This window comes from Lithobates pipiens, unplaced genomic scaffold (genome assembly GCF_037356315.1).
Source record: "Lithobates pipiens isolate NorthernLeopardFrog02 unplaced genomic scaffold, aLitPip1_a1.2 Scaffold_14, whole genome shotgun sequence".
In the NCBI taxonomy this organism is placed as follows: Eukaryota; Metazoa; Chordata; class Amphibia; order Anura; family Ranidae; genus Lithobates; species Lithobates pipiens.
In genome coordinates this window covers 1,504,513-1,527,117 of record NW_027507728.1, presented here as the reverse complement: position 1 = coordinate 1,527,117, position 22,605 = coordinate 1,504,513, and the positions used below count along the sequence as shown (strand labels likewise).

The 22,605-nt window shown below is 45.1% G+C and overlaps 1 protein-coding gene across 2 annotated transcripts in view; it reads right to left on the bottom strand.

Annotated features, from left to right (window-relative positions):
- The window catches only part of CNTRL (centriolin), a 159,948-nt gene that overhangs the window by 17,452 nt on the left and 119,891 nt on the right, over positions 1-22,605 (bottom strand). For both annotated transcript variants that reach the window (XM_077479161.1, XM_077479162.1), the window contains 5 exons: positions 18,096-18,284; positions 12,099-12,324; positions 9,159-9,364; positions 5,122-5,262; positions 3,401-3,679 (listed from right to left, as the gene is read on the bottom strand). In XM_077479161.1, the coding sequence (XP_077335287.1) occupies positions 3,401-3,679; positions 5,122-5,262; positions 9,159-9,364; positions 12,099-12,324; positions 18,096-18,284 (1,041 nt within the window). The remainder of the gene's footprint in view (positions 1-3,400; positions 3,680-5,121; positions 5,263-9,158; positions 9,365-12,098; positions 12,325-18,095; positions 18,285-22,605) is intronic.

Genomic DNA, 22,605 nt, shown 5'->3' with positions numbered 1-22,605 from the left:
CAATCACATGGAGCAGAGATCGGCGTCACTAGTTGCTAGGCAGAACGGGGAGATGCTGTTTACAACGGCATCTCTCCGTTCAGCTGCCCCGTGAGACGATTGCGGGTATCCCCGCGGCGATCGAGTCCGCGGGACCCGCGACCGGACTCACGGGGGTCCCGACCAGCACGCGAGCACGGCGCCAGCGGCGCGCTCGCGATGGCAGGGTGGCATTAGAGATTGGACGTACCTGTACGCCAATATGCCTGCCCGTGCCATTCTGCCGACGTACATCGGCGTGCGCTGGTCGGGAACCGGTTAAAGTGCCACCGTCAGAAGGCAGTCCAAAATGGTATGTGAGGAGAAAGCAGGTAAGAAAAAGCAGCCCCAATTAAGGATGTCACAGCTGGGAAAGGGCCACAAGACTTGTGGACAAATAAATCAGTAGAGTAGTAAAAAAACTGCAATAAAAGACAAACTTAGGCCGCGTACACACGCGCGGACTGTTCGCCCAACCTTGTTCGGCAAACAGTTTGTCAAACAGTCCGCTCAAAATTTGCATGAGCGGACTTGCCCACACACGAGCGGACTGTTTGACGAACAAGGTTGGGCAAACAGTTCGCTCAACTTTTGAAATGAACGGACTCGCCCACGTAAGGAGGAGGCAAGTCCGCCCATTTCGAGCGCGTGTACAGGTAGGCGGGGCCCGCGAAGGAGATGTCGCGGGCTCCGCCGCCTGGAATGGGCTTAAAGGGGAACCCCAACGCCGAAAAAAATCGGCGTGGGGGTTCCCCCCAAGTCCACACCAGACCCTTGTCCGAGCACGCTACCCGGCCGGCCAGGAAAGGGGGGCGAGCGAGCGCCCCCCCCCCTCCTGAGCCGTACCAGGCCGCGTGCCCTCAACATGGGGGGGTGCCTTGGGGAAGGGGGGGGCCGCGCGGTCCCCCCACCCCAAAGCACCTTGTCCCCATGTTGATGAGGACAAGGGCCTCTTCCCGACAACCCTGGCCGTTGGTTGTCGGGGTCTGCGGGCGGGGGGCTTATCGGAATCCGGGAGCCCCCTTTAAGAAGGGGGCCCCCGGATACCGGCCCCCCACCCTATGTGAATGAGTATGGGGTACAATGTACCCCTACCCATTCACCTGTGAAATAAAGTACAAATAAAAACACAACACAGGGGGAAAAAATATTTTATTGCACAGCCGGGGGTCTTCCGTCTTCGGGGGTCTTCTCGCCGGACTCCTCCGCTATGTGTGTGTAGCTCTTTTGCCAGCGGAGGAGTCCGGCTTTCTTCCTCCCCGCCGCCGGCCTCTTCTCCCGACTTCGGGGGTCTTGTCCCCCTCTTCGGTTCTTCTGCCGGGCCACCGCGCCTGGTCCGGTGGCCCGGTCTTCTGTCGCCGTCTTCCGTTCTTCTGTCGCGGCCTTCGGTTCTTCTGCCGGGCCACCGCGCCTTCTTGTAGCTCTTTTACAGGCGGTGGCCCGGTCTTCTGTCGCCGTCGCCGCCTTCCGTTCGTGTTCTTCTTCTTGTTCTTCTTGTTCTTCTCCTGGAGATGTTGACTCGACGAGCTCTCCGGCCGGAATGCCGGGGACGCGCTGTGCGGTCACTTATATAGTGACAATGGGGCGGGGTCACATGGTATATGTCACATGGGTTGGTCACATGGGTTGATGTCACATGGGGTCTATGACATCGTAAGGGGGCGGGGTCACCATGTGACATCAACCCATGTGACATATACCATGTGACCCCGCCCCATTGTCACTATATAAGTCACAGCGCAGGGCGGCTCTGGCATTCCGGCCGGAGGGAGCGACGTGTCAACATCGCCTGGAGAAGAACAAGAAGAACAAGAAGAAGAACACGAACGGAAGGCGGCGACGCCGACAGAAGACCGGGCCACCGCCTGTAAAAGAGCTACAAGAAGGCGCGGTGGCCCGGCAGAAGAACCGAAGGCGGCGACAGAAGAACGAAAGACGGCGACAGAAGACCGGGCCACCGGACCAGGCGCGGTGGCCCGGCAGAAGAACCGAAGAGGGGGACAAGACCCCCGAAGTCGGGAGAAGAGGCCGGCGGCGGGGAGGAAGAAAGCCGGACTCCTCCGCTGGCAAAAGAGCTACACACACATAGCGGAGGAGTCCGGCGAGAAGACCCCCGAAGACGGAAGACCCCCGGCTGTGCAATAAAATATTTTTTCCCCCTGTGTTGTGTTTTTATTTGTACTTTATTTCACAGGTGAATGGGTAGGGGTACATTGTACCCCATACTCATTCACATAGGGTGGGGGGCCGGTATCCGGGGGCCCCCTTCTTAAAGGGGGCTCCCGGATTCCGATAAGCCCCCCGCCCGCAGACCCCGACAACCAACGGCCAGGGTTGTCGGGAAGAGGCCCTTGTCCTCATCAACATGGGGACAAGGTGCTTTGGGGTGGGGGGACCGCGCGGCCCCCCCCTTCCCCAAGGCACCCCCCCATGTTGAGGGCACGCGGCCTGGTACGGCTCAGGAGGGGGGGCGCGCTCGCTCGCCCCCCTTTCCTGGCCGGCTGGGTAGCGTGCTCGGACAAGGGTCTGGTGTGGACTTGGGGGGAACCCCCACGCCGTTTTTTTTCGGCGTTGGGGTTCCCCTTTAAGCCCATTCCAGGCGGCGGAGCCCGCGACGTCTCCTTCGCGGGCCCCGCCTACCTGTACACGCGCTCGAAATGGGCGGACTTTCCGAGCGGGAACAGTCCGCTCATTTCGAAAGTACAGCGGACAGGCCCACACACGGGCGGACTGTTCGCTCAAACACAGTTTCAGCGGACAGTTTTTCGGAATTTCCGAAAGACTTTGTCCGTCCAACTGTCCGCTCAAACTGTCCGCTGAAAGCCCACACACGAGCGGACTGTCCGCCCAAACACTGTTCAGCGGACAAGGTTGGGCGAACAGTCCGCCCATGTGTACGCGGCCTTAGAGGGGAAACTGACACAACAGGCTAAAGCAGCCCGACCAGTGAGTTGAATGTAAAAGATGGACTTGATTCCCCCATCCACACATTCAATAGGAACATGGGAATCCTCAAGCTGAGCCTTTGTATTCTGACAGTGGAGAGACTTCCCCGCTGTCAGAATACACCGATCAATGATGCCAGCTAGAGCCAGCAGCGTTGACTGAGCGGCAAAGATCCAACAGGGTGGTTGTACAGCAGTCAATCTACTGATCAACTGCTGTACAACCACCCTGCCCATACATGGATTAAAATTTTGATCCATATGTGGCTGGCTTAACTTGACTCAAGCCAGTACGGAATGGGAATGAAAGGTAGATCCAACCTTATCTCGAAAGCCATATTACACACAGGATGACGGTTCAAGAGTAAGGCAAAGGAGCTTGGAGGGCTGCAGGCTACCTTGGTCAGCATGTTTTTTGTGGATTTCAGTTGACTCACCAATAAGTGACCCTGACTACTCCCAAGTTTGTCTGCCAATTCTGATGCGGACGCAGAGTTTGCTGTGAAGGGAAAATTTTCCTTCAGACTCTCTAGCTGAGAACCAAAACTTTGATTGCGCTCGAGTGCAGCTTCCGCATCCTCCTCAAGCTCATCTTTCGTAGAGCAGTGCAGATCCTGGAGGGTGCTCTGGATTTCCCACTTAACCTTAGCTTTTAACTCTTTCACAGCCTCATTAACTTCTTGCTGCCTCTTGTCCAGCTCCTCCTGACTCTTCAGCTGCAGAGAGAGAGAGAAACAAAAAAGTTTCATCAGTTGTTTAGTGACAGCAAAAATGATCAGAGACGCTAGAAGACGGGTAAACATGCTCACATGATCTGACCTTCAAGTTTTGTTTTATATGAACAGCCTCTAGAACTGGAGGGTGTATGATTGTTAAGGGAAACCTGAATGATGAGTGGTGAGGGGAAACTTTCCTGTGCTTCCTGTCCCTGAAAATAAATCTAAATCCTAACTAAATGAAATTTACTCAACTGCCATTTATTTTTAAATGATAAAATGCAGATCTCCTCCAGCCTCTTGCAGTTTCTTCTGTCTACATGCTCTTGTTCCAGTGTTAGCTTCCCAGCACTTCTTTGGAACAGCTAACTGATGCTAACAACAGTAGACCGTATCTGTGCTATGTGGGTTGGCCTAAGTGTTGTTTGCAGTCTCTACCAGGGCAGCATATGACAGGTTGACAATGCAGTAGAACAACTGAAGACGTTTTTCACGCCATAAAAGGAAGCACAGAATAATGAGCATCATAGCAGGATTACTAGAAAGATTAACGAAAGCCGCAGATAAAAAAAAAACAAAAAAAAAACTGAAAATAAATTTTAGGAATTACATTACTATGGGTAAAGATTATACGAGATTGTAGTGAGCGAGTGAGTTTAGCGCTACTAACAGGAAGGAGCAGATTAACTCTCTCCTTTGTTGTAGAGCAAACTATTTATAACTATTATACAAGAATATTTATATATCCCTCTATGCTCCAATTCTGCACCCTGCTTTTTTAATGACATCCAGTTATATGCATTGGCTAGAAAAATTCAGATGATCTCCAGAATGTGATTCTGTGAATGAGGCCAGATATTTGGAGTTTCTCTACATAGACATTAAGCGGAGGTCCACCCTAAAGTGGACCTTCCGCTCATCGGAACCCTCCCCCCCTCCGGCGCCACAATTGGCACCTTTCAGGGGGGAGGGGGGTGCAGATACCTGTACAGTACAGGTATCTGCACCCACTTCCGGGATAGCTCTCTGCGGAAAGGGGCGTAGATTACGCCCCTTTCCGCAAGTGCCCCGCTGCCTGCTGGGAAACACACAGATCCCAGAGGCAGCGGGGACCATCCTTATTGCGCAGCGCGACTCGCGAATGCGCAGTAGGGAACCGGGAAATGAAGCCGAAAGGCTCCATTTCCTGATTCCCATACCCAAGATGGCGGCGGCAGGACCCGAGAGACGATCTAGAGATCGGCTTCGGGTGCCGACATCGCGGGCGCGCTGGACAGGTAAGTGTCACTATTTAAAAGTCAGCAGCTGCAGTATTTGTAGCTGCTGGCTTTTAAAAAAAAAAAAAAAAACGCGGAGTCCCGGCGGACTCCCGCTTTACTTCTGTACTCTGATATATAGAGCTGATCATAATTACTGTAAGTCAAAGTTGGTAAATGTTTCACCTGGTTTCGAAGTATGGCATGCTCCGCCTGTAACTGTTTCAGCTCTTTAAGCAGACGTTTGGCCCTCTCATGACTGTCATAAGCAGCTTGTTCTACTGCCAGGAGCTGCTTCTTCAGATTGCTGTTTTCCAGTTTCTGTTCCTGCAATGAAAGCGACAGGGTTGTAAAGAACTCTGAAGTGCCATTTGCTGCACAGCTTAGGCCAGTGATGGCGAACCTTGGCACCACAGATGTTTTGGAACTACATTTCCCATGATGCTCTCCTACACTGCAGAGTGCATGAGCATCATGGGAAATGTAGTTCCAAAACATCTGGGGTGCCAAGGTTCACCATCACTGGCTTAGACAATGTGTTCTTAAAGGGCATCTATCCCAAGAGAGATATGCTGGCTGCCATGTCTGGTCTTATGAAAATGTTAGTTAAAAAAAATTCCAATAAGCCAGTGCTATAACTCCAATACGATGCCCTCTATAGAAGGGTGCATTCTGCCAGTACAACTCAGTGGAGCCTGGTAGATGAAAACTAAATGAGAAAAGTAAACTGCACAAAGCATTCCTTCCTCTATGTCAGCAAAGGTTATCAAAGCAACAACTATCAGAGAGGATCAACCATTCACGGAATAATGGGTTATATACTGTTGGAGACTATCACAGCACAGCCCAGTAAGCCTTAATCAGGGTCTCATCTGCTAAGCTCAGTAAGTGCAGCCCAACCAATCTATACAATCTATAGGTCACTGACAGGAGTATAAAAAAACCTCCAATGGTTAGTGTGCAATAACTTATTATAAACGTATCCTCTTACACTGAAATTTGAACTCAGCTGTGTGCCCACAAAGGAGGGTCCCAGATGGATGATACACAAACCAACTCTTGGCTAGAGAGAGGAGAGGGCAGTAAGAGAGCCAGGATCACTGTCAGATACAACACCGACCTTCGGGGGCTTCCCCTCCATGTGTTGGCTGCAGCACGGCTTCCCTCTGGCAGTGTATTATCATAGTGTATAGAACCCCATGATTAAGTCAAGTGAATGACGAAACATGTTGGGGTGTGGCTACTAGGTAACAGAGTGAGAGGAACCATCGGACGGCTCACGTCTATCTTCACCAAGGTGCTGGCGAGGCCAAGGAGCAGTGAGAGATTTAAAGAGTGTGTCTCGCATACCCTGGGTCCGCTAAAAATCACCAATGCTTTGGCAATCAGCTGTGTTAACGTGTGCTGTGGCTTGACTTTTTTGCCGTGGTTACAAGTTTTTAAATGTGAGTGTAACTTAAGAGGATCTTCTTATGTGTGATTAAAAGTTTTTTTTACGGTATCACGCTATGGGAGCATTTCCTTTTTTCTATTTCATGAGAGCACGGTCTATGAAAGTGTCAGCTTTTCTCCCGCTGAAGTGAAGGATTGTATGCCTGTCATCCACATCCCTGCAAAAAGGGTTTGGAAAGCGCTTTTCCGCCAAACACGTTGAGTGTGAGGCTGATTTAGTCGGTGAGTTAATTCACATAAGGGGGAGAGGAATCACATTTCACAGTGGTGTGGTGAAGGAAAGGCGGTTTGAGAGAGAAAAAAACACTGATCAATATTGCTTGTTAAAGTGAAATATGTTTTGGAGACTCCCGGACTTTTGCAACATTGTATGAACACTGCATATGCTCTGCAATACTCCCTGAGGAGTGTTTAAATGTATAGTGTGAACTATCACTTATTCACTGGGTTATTTATTTTTATTTAATGTTTATTTACTATTAATTAATTTTATTTTTTATTTATGTATACAATTTTTTTGAGCTATATTTGATGCACTTTGTAGTATAATATTTAGTGGTGTAATAGTCACTTGGTTTAGCTCCACGTGTTTCAATTATTTATAACAGTAATAAATACAGATATTATCATCTGTCGCTGAACCCGGATATCTTACTGCCCCTCTGCTCTCTCTGGCCAAGAGTTAGACTGTGTATCATCCATCCACGATCCTCCTCCATGGGCACATAGCTGAGTCTTACTCCTAATGTAAGTGGATACATTCTTTCAATAAAATGTATTGCAAACTGCTTACTGAAGTTGCTTATCCTCCTGTATGTGACACATGTGACACTAAGGTGATAGCCTCCAACAGCTTCTTACACATTGGACAAAAGTTTTCATGTTGACTTTTTTTATTTTTTTACATATGTTTGGACTTGCAACTAATCATTCCATGTGGAATACCATCATCTAATGTAACCCATTATTCAGTGAATGGTTGAACCTCTCTGTTAGTTGTTTTGATACCCTTTGCGGACATATAGGGAGGAGTTCTTTGCGCAGTTTTCTTTCCTTGAAAATTGTAGTTGTGTGTCGGTCTCTGATTTCAGGATTTGTAAGTCACTGATCTGTAACAAGCATGCAAGTTAAATCTCCTCATCCTTACATTTGTCGTCGGTCATCAAAATAGTACAGAAAACAGAGGATCAGTAACTGCCAACTTGCATTTTCAGAAGGAAAAGTTAGCATTGGCCCCCCAACTTTACACATTTTTAGGTTTCCTTTAAGACAGGGGCGGCGGCTCCTGTCACAGACGGAGCGATACCAAATGTACTCCGCCTTTGACAGGAGAGATACAAGAAGCATCAACTCTACTCTCTACTGCAGCCGCATGCTTCCTCCAGTGCTCCGGTCATACTGATGCTCATTAATGGGGGTCCGGAACTAACGATCTGGGACAGCTGCCACCAGGGATACCGATCAACAGTGCCAGCAGTACCCACCAACAGTACCAGTGCCAGCAGTACACACCAACAGTGCCAGCAGTATCCAACAGTGCTAGCAGTACCCACCAGTGATACCCAGCAACAGTACCATCCACCAGGGATACCCACAGCCATACCATCTAGGGACTGACCGATTATTGGTGTGGCCGATTATCAGTGGCATGTTTACATTTCTTGTGACGGCTATAACGGTGATAAAATATAAAAAAAAAAAAAAAAAAAAAGTAAAATGACTGTGTAAAAAGTAATACTTTTAAATGTACAAAATATCGGCTATCGGCAAGAGAGGTGGCCGAAATATTGGTATTGTATCAGCACTGAAAAAACAATATCGGTCAATCCCTAGTACCATCCACCAGGAATACCCACCAGCAGTACCCACCAGCAATACGATCCACCAGGAATACCCACCAGCCATACCATCCACCAGGGATACCCACCAGCAGGACCCACAGCAATACAAGCCAGCAGTACCCGCCAGCAGCCGTCAGCCATACCCGCCTGGGGGACAGCAGCAGCCACCAACGAAACCTGTAGAAATACTAAGGAAGAAGAGAAAATTGAGGTCATTTGAGGTGCAGGTAAACCACAGTGCATCAGTGTGAAAGCAGCCTTAGGCGCTCTTCACACGATCGGTTCCACCTGTCTGTTTTTCGAGCAGACCCACTCAGACCCTCCATTCACCTCTAGAGAGCAGCAGATGTAGACAGATTTGTGTCCGTTTACACACGCCTATGTCCAATCCGATCTGCTTAAAAAAACAAAAAACAAAAAAAAAAAACAGAAGGGGATCCATCCCCCTTCTGTCTGGGTGGATCGGATTGGAGGGGCCCATTGAGTAGAGCAGGCTGTGTCCATTCTACATATTCAGAGTGGACACAGACTCGTCACCCGCCCACTACGCTCATTAGGCACTTGACCAGTTACCAAGTCGCTAAAATGGCCCTCTCTCTTCAAAAGGTCGGGCACCCCTGCTTTAAGACACAGTGTCATAAATTACTGGTTTATATAGAGGAGTTTTACAATAATAATATTTGATAAATATATAGTCAGAATTGATTATGGATAAATTGGGGTGGAATAGCTCCAGAGTATTTTACAGCACAGCAAAGGCTTCCTTTACAGTAATCCCTCAGAAGAACAACAATGACAAGTGTCAATTGTTAACTAGCACAGGTTAGGCTGTCAAGAAAATTTGATTATGGGAACATTGCATACCTATTAATAAATGTTATACATGGGTAGAATTGTATAGACATGCCACTGCCATAGACAATACAATACCTCAGCCGATTTCTCGAACTGCAGCCGCTGTTTTGTATTAGCTTCTTTCAGCATCATTATTCTATTCTCATCATTCTTCTTCTCACATGACAACTGTTCTCTCAAATTGCTCAATTCATTCCTGTAAAACTCAGTCTCTTTCTTCAGCTCCAAAATCTCATTGGTTTTATCCCGTAACTGCGCCTCATGCTCTGACAGGAGATGGCCTGGAAATGCAATACATTTTCCATGAAATAAACTTATTTAACCCCCTGGCTGTCAAAAAATGTTGTGTGTTTTTTTTAGAAGCTGTTTGAGATTAGATTAGCCCACACACTGGCTTTACAACTGACAAAGAAGCTCAACCCAATCCAGGTGTGTCACCGTTCAGTTATGCATTCTATTCCTGAAAACATCTGGTCATTTAAAATCAAATATATTCTTGTTTTTTTTTAACTATAACTATAGAAAAAAATACACAAGTACAGATAGTTTTCACTTTTGCCTTCCTTCTTATTAACAATATAGCAGCTAATGTGCAAAGCTCTCTTATAGTGTACCGTATATACTCGAGTATAAGCCGAGATTTTCAGCCCCTTTTTTTAGGCTGAAAGTGCCCCCCTCGGCTTATACTCGAGTCACCGCCATCTGTCTACCCGATCAGCGTGTCGTGCAGACAGACGGCGGCCATTCCACTATTCAAAAGCCGCGCCTCCCTGTCTGTGATAGGCGGAACACTCAATTTCCCAGCAGTCAGTGGTCCGCCTATCACGGACATCCGCTCATCCTCATACTACGGACGAGAATGAGAGGATGTCCGTGATAGGCGGAACACTGACTGCTGGGAAATTGAGTGTTCCGCCTATCACAGACGGAGGCGCGGCTTTTGAACAGTGGAATGGCCGCCGTCTGTCACAGACGAGGAGAAGAGGTGTGGCGATCCTGGCATGGCCGCCGTATGTTTTTACATGCAGATCGCTGCAGAAGGACACAGGCTGCAGAAGGACAAAGAGGCACAGGACACAGGTAGGCTGGACAGACAGGGATGGACAGACAGGGATGGACAGACAGGGATGGACAGACAGGGATGGACACACAGGGATGGACACACAGGGATGGACACACAGGGATGGACACACAGGGATGGACACACAGGGATGGACACACAGGGATGGACACACAGGGATGGACACACAGGGATGGACACACAGGGATGGACACACAGGGATGGACACACAGGGATGGACACACAGGGATGGACACACAGGGATGGACACACAGGGATGGACACACAGGGATGGACACACAGGGATGGACACACAGGGATGGACAGGCATGTCTCGGCTTATACACGAGTCAATAAGTTTTCCCATTTTTTTTGTGGTAAATTAGGGGCCTCGGCTTATATTCGGATCGACCTATACTCGAGTATATACGGGTATGTTTGTATCTGCCTCGCTTCTACAACATGCTGATAAACTGAATATTTTTTTAATTGGACAAGCAGCTCTCATTTAGTAGCTACAAAAGTATACTTTTGTATTTCATACCAGCTCCACTCTATCTTACAGCAGACTTCTTTTAGAGTCACCATATACACATTACAATCTGATCATACGATCTTCTTTAGATCTTCCTTTAGATCTTTTAACAAATATGTAGTGTAAGGGTCATGCCTGATTGTAATACGGGACCTACCTTAGTTATCCAATTTGTATTCATAGGTTTGGTAAATCTGAAGGAGATTGAACAAATATTGTGCTGTCAACTTTTATTTTGTGAGGTGAGCTTATGGCTATTACCTGGGACCTATTTCCAGGACTAACTAGAAGCTCTATAAAAGGTAATATTGGCTTATATAGAAGATATATTGATCTATTGAGAAGACAGCTGGCAAGGATGTTCACAAACATATCCAAAAACAAGCATAAACTATTTTGTGAAGAAGACATTTCCATACTGTTTGCAACTCTTTAACCCCCCCCTGGCGGTATTCCCGAGTCTGGCTCGGGGTGGAGATTTTATACCAAAAGCGGTAACCCTGAGCCAGACTCTGGACCGCATCGCTGAATGCAGGAGGAGATTACTTACCTTCTCTCCTGGATCCAGTGATGTCCCCCCCGCTGTACGAGCGGCTCGTCCTCCGCTCGATGTATCACGGAGCAGATCTCCATTCCCTGTGAGCGTTGCGACGCACGGGGACGGAGAACGGCGCCAAATTCAAAAAGTGGAACACACAGTATAAATACAGAATAATGTAATCTTACAGGTTACATTGCTGTATGTAATTATTTCACATCCGCCTTGGTCCCTAGTGTTCTGTCCAGTGTCCTGCATACAGTTTTATCTTATAAAAACTGTTCTTTATGCCTGGAAACTGGAGATTGTCCATAGCAACCAAAACTATCCCTTTACATCAAAAATGATTTTAGACCAGCTAGAAAACAGCGATAATAAATTAGAATTGAGCGATAGCGATTTGTGGGGAGATCCGTCATCAAATACTGAAAAGTAATGACAGTGACAATTCTGCAACTGAGCAAATTTCAGTGTTTTTGATTTGATTACATTATTGAATATTTTTTTATTATTGTTATATTATTATTTGGTATAATTATTTATATAGTTATTTATTATATTATAATTTATGATTTCATTTTTCAAACTTTATCATACCCAGGATGTCTGCTAGACTCTGGTTTGGACAGATTTAAGTGAGTTATTCCTAAGAATTACAGGACTACAATATAAAACACCAAATTTTCATGCAAAATAATTGTACCGCTTTCAGCACCTAAAATCTGAAATAATCGTACCGCCAGGGAGGTTAAACACAAAGCACAGATCCATACATTTGTTTTCTACTACAGACCAAAATCGTATGGAATGTTATGGGTTAAAAGAATATTTTTAAATAATTACGCTTTGGCAATGGAGATTGCACTGTACTGGGAAACTTACGTGCATTGGCCAGAGACTCCTCCAGATCTCCACACCATCTTTTCTCCTGCTGCAGCTTATGAGCATGCTCCTCTAGCGCAAGGACTTTGGATTTTATTCTCTCCAGAGTGTTCTCTTGGTTTGATAGTTCATGCTCATATTTCTGCTTCTGATCTTCCAGTCTAGCTGCTGAAGCCCTGAGCTGTTCTTCTTGGTGCTCGATGTCCTTCATCATTTGTTTTAAACGCTGAAAGGAAACAGTTTTGCGGTCAATAATGTAAGATGTCATGTGGCAAAAATCTTTAACCACCTTTGTTCTGTTGTATTTAAAAAAAGAAAATGGCAGGAAGGTGGATGGGTATTTTTGGAGCGTGTCTATTTATAACAGTGCTTCAGAAAACAGTGCAGTCATGAACAGCTGTGATCTGCCTTTGATCTGAGCTGTCATTGGACAGTTCTCCTTCCTCTGTTGTGTTGTTGGGTCTCGGCATATTGAAGGTGAAGGCGGGGGGAATTAAAGTGCCAAATTATTTTAGGATGCATTTGTTAATTGTGGTGAGAAGGGTGGTTAAATGCCAATGACCACCAATAATTGAGAGAGTGCTATAGGAAAAAGCGGAGTTCCGCCTGAAATATGACTTAAGATAAAAAATACCCCTAGAATACTCATGCATCGTGCAATATAACAAAGGTATGCTGTAAACGATTCCCAGTTTTCTATTTGTGTAGCATTGTTTTCTTATTTTGTGAAGTTCCTGCACAGTGCGGCCATCTCCAGTGTGGGTATCTGAATCCACAGCGTCCTCCTTCCTGGATTCCCAGCATACACCTGCCGATGTCACGCATGTGCAGTGCAATCTTGGTCAGCTTGCCATGCCAAGCTGACTAAGATTTTCCATAGACGCCAATGTTAAAATGTTACTGGAGCCGTGACATGCCAAGCTGACCAAGAATTTCCATAGAAGCCAATGTTAAATATTATGGGAGCAGTGCCATGCCAAGCTGACCAAGATCTCCCAGGAGCCAATGCAAAACCGGAAATTACATCCACGGCCGCGGCTGCTAAAGGAGGAAGTGAAATTAGATGTAGGCTTAAATCAGGTAAGTGAACAGAATTTTTTTTTTTTATAAAATTGCCAATTCATTTTAAGGATGCACATTAGCGCTGCATGGTGGGGAGTGAAAAATGTGGGTGGAACACCGCTTTAAGGACAAAATGGCCATCTGTATGCACAATTATTACATTGCTCACTATATATGTAGAAATAAAGGCCCGGGGTAAGAACAAGAACACCGAAACTGCAAACTGTTTATGTTCTGCATGTGGTGCAAGACATCTCACCACAGGACTATGGGGGGGGGGGGGGGGGGTAATGGTCTAGATCAGCCTTTCTCAACCTTTTCAAAACAGAGGAACCCTTGAAATAGTTCTCCGGTCTCAGGGAACCCCCGTTAAAAATTAGAAACCTACAACTCATGATACATTAATGTGATGGTCAGTGAGAGGAATGGTCCTTACACTTGTGGTCATTGGGAAGTATTACCTTCTTACAGATAGCTAAAAAGATCAATGGTATGAGTGGGAAGTTATCTGAGAGGCAGAAATTACCCAATGCTGAAGGAACCCCTAGTAACCTCTGGAGGAACCCTGGTTGAGAATCACTGGTCTAGATGCACCCCCTGAATATAATTATTACTAATATGATAACGTATTATCACTGGCCAATTATGCCATTATATTCAGGTGACATACAATTGTATTAGCAAAATGACAAGCTAGTTTATAATGCTAGTGCTAATCAGGGTATAGTGGGGGTGTTTTGTATGTAGAATAGTAAATTATTCAATTTAATTTAATATGTGCAGGAATGCCTTAAGCTGGACACGCTTCATCATATTGTAAGTGGCCATACTACGATGAACACATTTTTTCCTACTTTAGATTGATGTTCATGTCTAATTTACAACAGTTGGGCTGGGGAAGAGGGTATATCCAAAAAGAGTAGCTGAAAATCCTCCCTGAACCACATTAACTTGGGATAGACTGCCAGTGTTTGACAGATCCAATATGAGATAAGCAGATACGGAGCTTTGCTAAAGTCTGTCTGCACTTGCGATGTGCATGAGGTATATTGGTTAGGGGCCAGCCTAGGAAGAATGTGTAGTTTAAGATCCCTCGCTAGTTTTGGAGGTGGGCCAGGATAACTATAAGCTATATATGCTTTTGATATCAGTGGGAGGGAGGTCACCGGTTAGATCGTTTCCCCTGCCCAGCGTAACTGCTGCCGTTACAGATAATAGCTGGTAAAGCCCATCGATACTTCACTATCTTTTAGTGGGAAGAAGCCATAGGTCTGGGATGGAGGCACGCTTTTGTTTATTTTGTTGTCCGTCTTGCGTGTCATACTAAACAGCTACACGTAATAATAATTAGGTCTGATTAGTATGAGTGAGCACTCAATAAAGGAATAAAACACAGCAGCTAGCACAAAGAAGTTGGTCGTCCAACCCTACATCAAACTTGTACAACGTGTCAGTACAGCACTATGATAAAACACACAATAATGTACAAAATGTAAAACTAAACAAAAAGTGCTACCTAAAATGACTAAAAAAGTAAAATGAATTGAAATAATTAATGTAAAACTATTCATATGTTAAAGTGTAACCCCCAAAAAGATATATTATAAACAAAAATAGTCCATAATAAAGTGTTTGTAGTGTAAACAGTTCTGAATACAATTTAAAGAGGAAGTAAACCCTGATGAGTTTACTTCCTCTTTCATTCCCTGTAAAGGCAAAGCATAATGGACTACTATGCATCGCATCGCATCACATCGCATAGTAGGCCATTATGTGTCACTTACCTGACACAGGAGCCAGCGAAGGCACCGCTGTCCCCTGTAGTTCCGAGCGTCCATCTTCTTGGTGGGTCTCCGTGGGTCTCGCTGCTCCGGCGCTGTGATTCGCCGGAGCAGCGATGACGTCCCTCCCGCGCATGCGCACGGGAGCCGAGACTCGCAGCATTGCCGTCATCGACGATGCCCCGCTCAGTGCGCCTGCACGCCGCTGTCTACGGCGCATGCGCCGTAGATAGCCCGTCTTCGGGCAAATATCTCCTAAACCGTATAGGTTTGGGAGATATTTCTTGGACCTACAGGTAAGCCTTAATCTAGGCTTACCTGTAGGTCAAAGTGGTTTGTAAGGGTTTACAACCACTTTAAATAGGTTTTAGCCTTCTCCCCCCAAATATTAACAACTCCTTAAAGGCAAGTTGTATTCAGGACTGTTTACACTAAAAGCACTTTATTGTGGACTATTTTCGTTTATATTATATCTAACATAAATTGTTTACATTAATTGTTTCTATTAATTTACTCTTTTAGTAATTTTGGGTGGCACCTTTTGTTTAGTTTTACATTTTGCACATATTGTGTGTTTATTTTAGCGCTGCACTGTCATGTTGTACACATAGTAATAGGTTGGCTGTAGCAGGGATATTTATTTATTTATTTCAGTTACTTATATAGCGCCATCAATTTACGCAGCGCTTTACATATACATTGTACATTCACATCAGTCCCTACCCTCAAGGAGCTTACAATCTAAAGGTCCCTAACTCACATTCATACATACTAGGGACAATTTAGACAGGATCCAATTAACCTACCAGCATGTCTTTGGAGTGTGGGAGGAAACCGGAGTACCCAGAGGAAACCCACACAGGCACAGGGAGAACATGCAAACTCCAGGCAGGTAGTGTCGTGGTTCGAACCAGCGACCCTTCTTACTGCTAGGTGAAAGTGCTAACCACTACACCACTGTGCCGCACACCTTCCTTTAAGATAGTATATATATTCACATATGTTATGTCCCTAATACTTGGAAGTGGTCCTGAAATACTAGCTTGTCAGTAAACTGGAGAGTAATAAAATAGTACAAGTGGTTGTTGGAGTCCTTTGAACTGTTATAACCTATCCTCTTCTACTGTTAGCCCTTGTACACACGGTCGGAGAATCTGTCGGAATGTGTCCTATCGGACCGTGTCGTCAGATAATCCGACTGTGTGTGGTATGCATCGGACTGATTCCGTCCGAATCTCCGTCCGACCCAATTTTCCAACATGTTGGAAATATTTCCCGACCAACTGGGCCGGACGGACCTAATCCGATCATGTGTAGAGCATTTTCATCGGACCAAGTGCCACGCATGCTCAGATCAAATTCCTACATCAAAGCTATTGGCTACTAGCCTGAATGTAGTCCCATCGTAACAAAATTACGTCATCACGTTCTGAAAGATCGGATTTTTCGCCAACTTGGCCCGACCGTGTGTATGCAACAATTTCGGGCACAATCCGTCGGACTAAATCAGATGGGCAAAATCCGACGGATTTGGTTGCCAAAATCTCCGACCGTGTGTACGTGGGCTTAGACTTTCCAATTCATAGACCAAGGCTAATTTGATGTAACTTTTATGTTAAAAGTGTCATAAAGATAAAAGTAATTTCATCCAGTGGTGTTAGACGTAAAATAAGAAGATGCAGCTTATAAATAGGGGGAAACATGAGGGAGTAGCTGCAGGATTAGAAATTGTTTTTAAAAAAAATCTATTCTTTGAGCACCGGAAGGCCATAGAGGTAGGCTGAGGACTGAGAGCTGAGCGGTCAGCGGTGTTTGATTGCGCAGTTCTCGGTCTTCGAGGCGGGACAGTTTCACCTGGGATCGGCGCTGCGGCCATCTAGGCGATTATGATATATATTTTTTTTCATATTCCAGAACTTCTCTTTTAAAAAGAAATCTAAGAAAATTAGGCAGGTTGATTGGTCTATGTTTAAAGGCAAATATGATAATCATAACTTAAAACTAGTTTAGGATTAGAGATCAAAGTCAGTGACAAGGGTGGGAATGTGGTTCTGATATCACATCAACTCTGAGGCAGAGGCAATGAGACAGTTAGATGAACAATATTATGTCAAAGATTCATAGAACCTTTTTCTTTTGTCTCTAATGTCAATAGGTTATTAAGCTGAGCATGGTGTGCAAGTGGGCTTTGTGTAGAGTTATGCTTTAGATACCATCTTGTATACATATGACTTGCGATCTTGTACTGTACAATCAAGATAAGCTGTTTCTGTATCCGTTTAAAAAGTACCGTCTTTGCTGGAGTTAGGCTTTTGTTAGTCACTTAGTCCATCTAACACTACCCTCGCCAAGTGTGTGTGTGTGTTGCTCCTCCAAAGATACAAAACACACCCTAAGAAACAAAGTGGATCACCCAGTAAAAGGAACAAAAAAAAAAGGAAAAAAACATGCAGTCACCACATCTAAATATTGGGAAGCTGTAATATATGAAATTTTTGTTTTTGGGTTTAGATACGCTTTAAAGAGAGATTCCACCTACAAAAAATAATATTAAAGGCCAGCAGCTATAAATACTACAGCTGCTGACTTTTAGTAAATAGACACTCACCTGTCCCGGGGTCCAGCGATGTCGGCAGCCAAGGCCGAACGATCGCTCGGCTCTCGGCTGCTGCTGCCGCCATTCTAGGTGAGGGAATCAGGAAGTGAAGCGTTGCGGTTTCACTTCCCGGTTCCCTACTGCGCATGCGCGAGTCACGCAGTGCACTAGGAATGGTCCGCGCTGTCTCTGGGACCCGTGTGTGTCCCAGCAGACAGCACGGCGGGGCAGGAAACGGCATAGACTCCCTGCCCGGAAGTGGGTGCAAATACCTGTCTTAGACAGGTATCTGCACCCCCTCCCACCTGAAAGGTGCCAAATGTGAAACCGGAGGGGGGGGGGGGGGGGTTTCCGATGAGCGGAAGTTCCACTTTAGGGTGGAACCCCACTTTAAGTCAGGAACTGTTGCAATAACTGCAATTGTTAATAATATTAAACCTTCTGTGCTAAGAAGTTTTCACATAGTTACTTTATAACTATGCTGAAATTGATTGTAATTCCAAAGAATTGCATTCTATATCGAACAGGATCATTAAATTAGCTGTGTGCTGGTCTTACAGTTTCTTGCTGCTTGATCTCGCCTTCCTTGCCCTCAATTGCACGTTGCTGCTGTTTCAGATGTTCTTCCTTTCTGCTCTCCTTTTCCTGCAGCAGCCTGTATCGGCTTGTGGTTTCTAACAGTTCATCTTTCAGGGTAGACTGCTCACGCAACATGTCATCCCGCTGCTTTGTAGTATTCCTCAGATCCTATAAGAGAACATGAATGTAATAAAGTTTTTGCATATGAAGTTGTAGCACCTGCCTTTATTATGTTTGCTAGAGGTTATTGAAGATGAGGAGATGGATGCGGCTACAAAATTGTTTCTAAAGGCCCGTACACACGGTTGGACTTTTTGACAACAAACATGCAAATTAGCTGTTTTGGAGCAACATCCGACTGTGTGTACGCTCCATCGGACAAACATTTTCTGTTTTCATCAGACTTTTGTTTAGCTGTGCGAACGGACAAACTTTCTGGCAACAAAAGTCCGATGGAGCAAAGTCCGACCGTGTGTACGCAAAAGCATCGGACTTTTGTACAAGGTAAAAACACGCATGCTCAGAACCAATGCAAATGATCAGACTACAATACAGAAGTTGACCAAAGGTGGCGCTGGAGTCATTGAATGTCCTCTTTTGAAGTGGCGTCAGTACGTTGTGACGTCACTACATTCGTGTTTGTTGTCAAAAAGTCCGACCGTGTGCATGCAATACAAACTTGTGGAACACGCCCTTTGTACAAAAGTCCACGGAAAAGTTTGTACAAAGTCCGACCGTGTGTATGAGGCTTTAGATTACTTTTCTTTATGCCTGAAAACTTATCGTGAGTAGATGGATCCATGTTGAATACCTCTCTGTGGGAATGTGGTTGAAATTGGTCAAGAAGGAATAGTCCGCTCTATCAAATGTCCTATAAAGCCAGGGGAGCTCCAAAAAAGTTTAGGAAGGTTTGGTTCCGCTGGGTTGACTCTGACACACTAGAAGGGGAAGTCGATACTTGAAAGGTTAAGGGATGATGTTTTCTTGGATGGTGTATTGAGAAGAACGAACACACACACATATTACGGGGAGGGGGGGGGGATATTTCTGGTTTTGTTGTTTCGGATACTAATGCCGCGTACACACCACAGTACGCCGGACAATGCGATCGTGTGCGGGCTCCAGCGGACTTTTTAATCGTAAAGTCCGGCGGACTTAGAAATACGTTTTCACTCAAAATTTGTCTGCCGGACTTGGCTTTCAGCGGACAATCCGTTTGTCAGTATGCTAGTCCGGCAAACTAAGAATGACGCATGCTCTGAAGCAAGTACGAGAAGGAAGCTATTGGCTACTGAACTTCCTTTTTCTAGTCCCGTCGTACGTGCTGTACGTCATCGCGTTAGAAATCGCCGGACTTTCGGAGTGTCCGTGTGTGTGGCCAAGTCCCTTCGTTATAAAGTCCGGCGGATTGTTTGCCGGACTAAGTCCGCCGGACAATTCGATCGTGTGTACGCGGCATAACTGTTTATGTTTGGAATATCTGAGTATGAGGTTTACTGTTAACTTTATAAACAAAAAAAAGGGGGAGAAAAAAAAAAAAGGTGCTTATCAACCTTTGAGGTCCATTGTTATCAAATACGGTCTCTGTGATATGTGAGAATTTTTGGCAACAGTTGTTTTGAATGCATTAAGGCTCGGTTCACACAGGGGCGACTTGTCCAGGCGACTTCGCCACCTGACAAGTCGCGCCCCGTTCTGTACTACGGAACCGTTCTAATAGGAGCGACTCAAGTCGCTCCGACTTAGAAAAAAGGTTCCTGTACTACTTTTGCGGCGACTTCGGGCGACTTGCATCGACTTCTATACAGAAGTCGTTTTGTAAGTCGCCGCTGAGGTCGCGGCGCTGCAAGTCGTGCCGCCTACTGTGTGAACCGAGCCTTATTCTATTCTCTTTGTATGTGTCTATATTTCTATGGATATTTTTCTGTAATGGAAATGCTCCTATTTGTAACCTCTGCTGAACAACAATACAAATTATTTCCCAAAAAAATTTAAATAAAAACATTATAGCAACTGAAATATTGCCAATTAACCTTATCCAATAACAAAGAATTCCTGACTACAGAAATACGAACAATTGCTTCCTTTTCCTCATTTCATTCCAGCTTCTTCATCTTACATTATACCAGTAGAAACAATTGCTCAGAAAAAATAAGATTTTTATACTTACTGTAAAAATTTTTTTCCTGAAGTCCCTTGAGGGACAACAGAATTTTCAGTCAGGTAACATAACAGCTGGATTATACTGCCACCTACAAGAAGCTAGGACACCGACAAGTAAAAAATGCCAGCCCCTGTATAACCCCACCCCAAACCACCATGCCTTAGGTTTTGTGAGCAAGCAGTACAGGACCCAATAACAGCGCAGAGGGACCCGCTTCCCTCCAATGGACTTCAAGAAAGAGGTTTTACAGTAAATATTTAAAAAAATATTTTTTATGTGCACGAATTGAAAAAATAAATCCTAAACAGTCTGATATCCAAAAGCAGTACAACTGAAGAGTAGGCAACAGCAACTGAAAGGAATTGACACCTAAAGAAATGGCTAGATGAAGAAACAGCCAAACCAAGTATGAACATTTCTATGACCAGGTACACCTACCAATCAATCTGTTTTAGACCAAGGGAAAACTGATACCTAAAAGGAAAGATGGACCTCGACCAGCGAAGGGACAGATCAACCAACCATCTATCAATAAACGGGAGTAAAAAAAACTACCCAAAACAGGGGAAAACCAGACCAATAACTAACATTGTCAACAAGGAGAACGTTTGCCAAGCCAAAACCCTAAAGCCGCGTACACATGGGCGGACTGTCTGGCCAACTAAGTCCGTCAGACAATCCGACGGACAGTCCGTCCTACTTTTGAATGAACGGACTTGACCACACACGATGAACAAACAGTCCGTCGAAAGCTTGCGCGATGACGTGTACAGCACGTACGACGGGACTAGAAATAGGACGTCCAATACACAGCAATGCAACCTTTCGCCGTGTAAATCCTTTCTGAGCATGCGCCATACTTAGTCCGTCCAACTAGCCTACTCACGAGCGGACTGTCCGCTGAAACCAAAGTTGGACGGACAATATTACGGAAATTGCGAAATACTTAGTCCGCCAGACTGTCCGCTGAAAAAGTCCGCTGAAGCCCACACACGAGCGGACTGTCCGCTGAAATGTGTTTCGGCGGACTAAGTTGGACAGACAGTCCGCCCGTGTGTACGCGGCTTAAGGAGTAGTTCAAACACACATACCAAAATCCAATAGAAAAAAAAAGAAATGTTTAATTAATCTGCAGAAAATAAAACAAAATGTGAGCCTTATATATGTAACCCTTAACTTCGGGGAAGGGAAGTTTGGACAGACATTCTATTCTCCAAGCTTGCTAAAACAAATTAAGCTTTGGATAGAGTGGAGCGGGATTAGAACACTTGCCAGTTTTTATTGCATTCTGTGCCCAATTAAGGAGATTCACCCTCTCTATTTATCCTATTTACCATTATCATTGAAAGTAAAAGAAAATCACACATTTTGGGTTGTCCCCGGAAAAAAGAGGGGAGATCTTCTAATGGGGACACTAGTTTTGGTGACCTAGGGGTCCCCAAGGAATTCCCTTGATTTACAGAGATTTTCTCTAACTTTCCATTTGGCTAAGGGACAGGAAGTGAGTGGAAACCTCCAATAGCACAAAGATGGAGAAAAAAAAATCTGGCAGGGGTTATAACCTTTCCTTGCTCTATCCAAAATGAAAAAATAAAAAAGAGCCTTTAGTTCTATGTTAAGTAGAAACAATATAATGTCAGCTTACATCTAGCAGGGGACCTTAAAACAGGAGGGCAAGGTCCACCCTCATGAATCAGCCTCTACTTTTTTTTACACCAACCACCCACTGGAAAACAAACTAGGGGTTCAAAACTCAGCAACATTGGGCTCAATCTATTCTCAAAAACAGTCTAAAAACAAAGAACAGACATCTCAGGAGTGCTTTAAAAGTTTGTGGCTACCCAGACTGGGATTTTTTATTTTTTTTTAAACATTCACAAGATCAGATAAAAATACAGGACCATTGAACAGAGGGGAGAAGCAGAACACACAGAATAAAATAGTCATTCCATATGTAGTTGGGTGTGATTGTGTGACCAAGCGCTCTGGTACCATGTGATTGCTGTGACCAATCACAATGGAGTCCAGTAGTAAACATAGTTGCCATTTATACAGCCATTCAGAACTATTGTGATTGGTTACAGTGATCACATAGCACAGGGCCAAGCACTGCCTTCCTATACCATGTGATAGCTGTAGCCAATCACAGCTTATTACAATCCTTTTCAATGGCTGCAGGAATGCAGGGGAGAACTGTCAGAAATGGTTGCTTATAAAGCCGTCATGACTGAATAAGCAATCATAGTAAAAAATAAAAAAAATAAAAAAATCCAATCACTTCGCTAGAGTAGTGCAGTGTTACCATGATGACAGGAAATCTATATA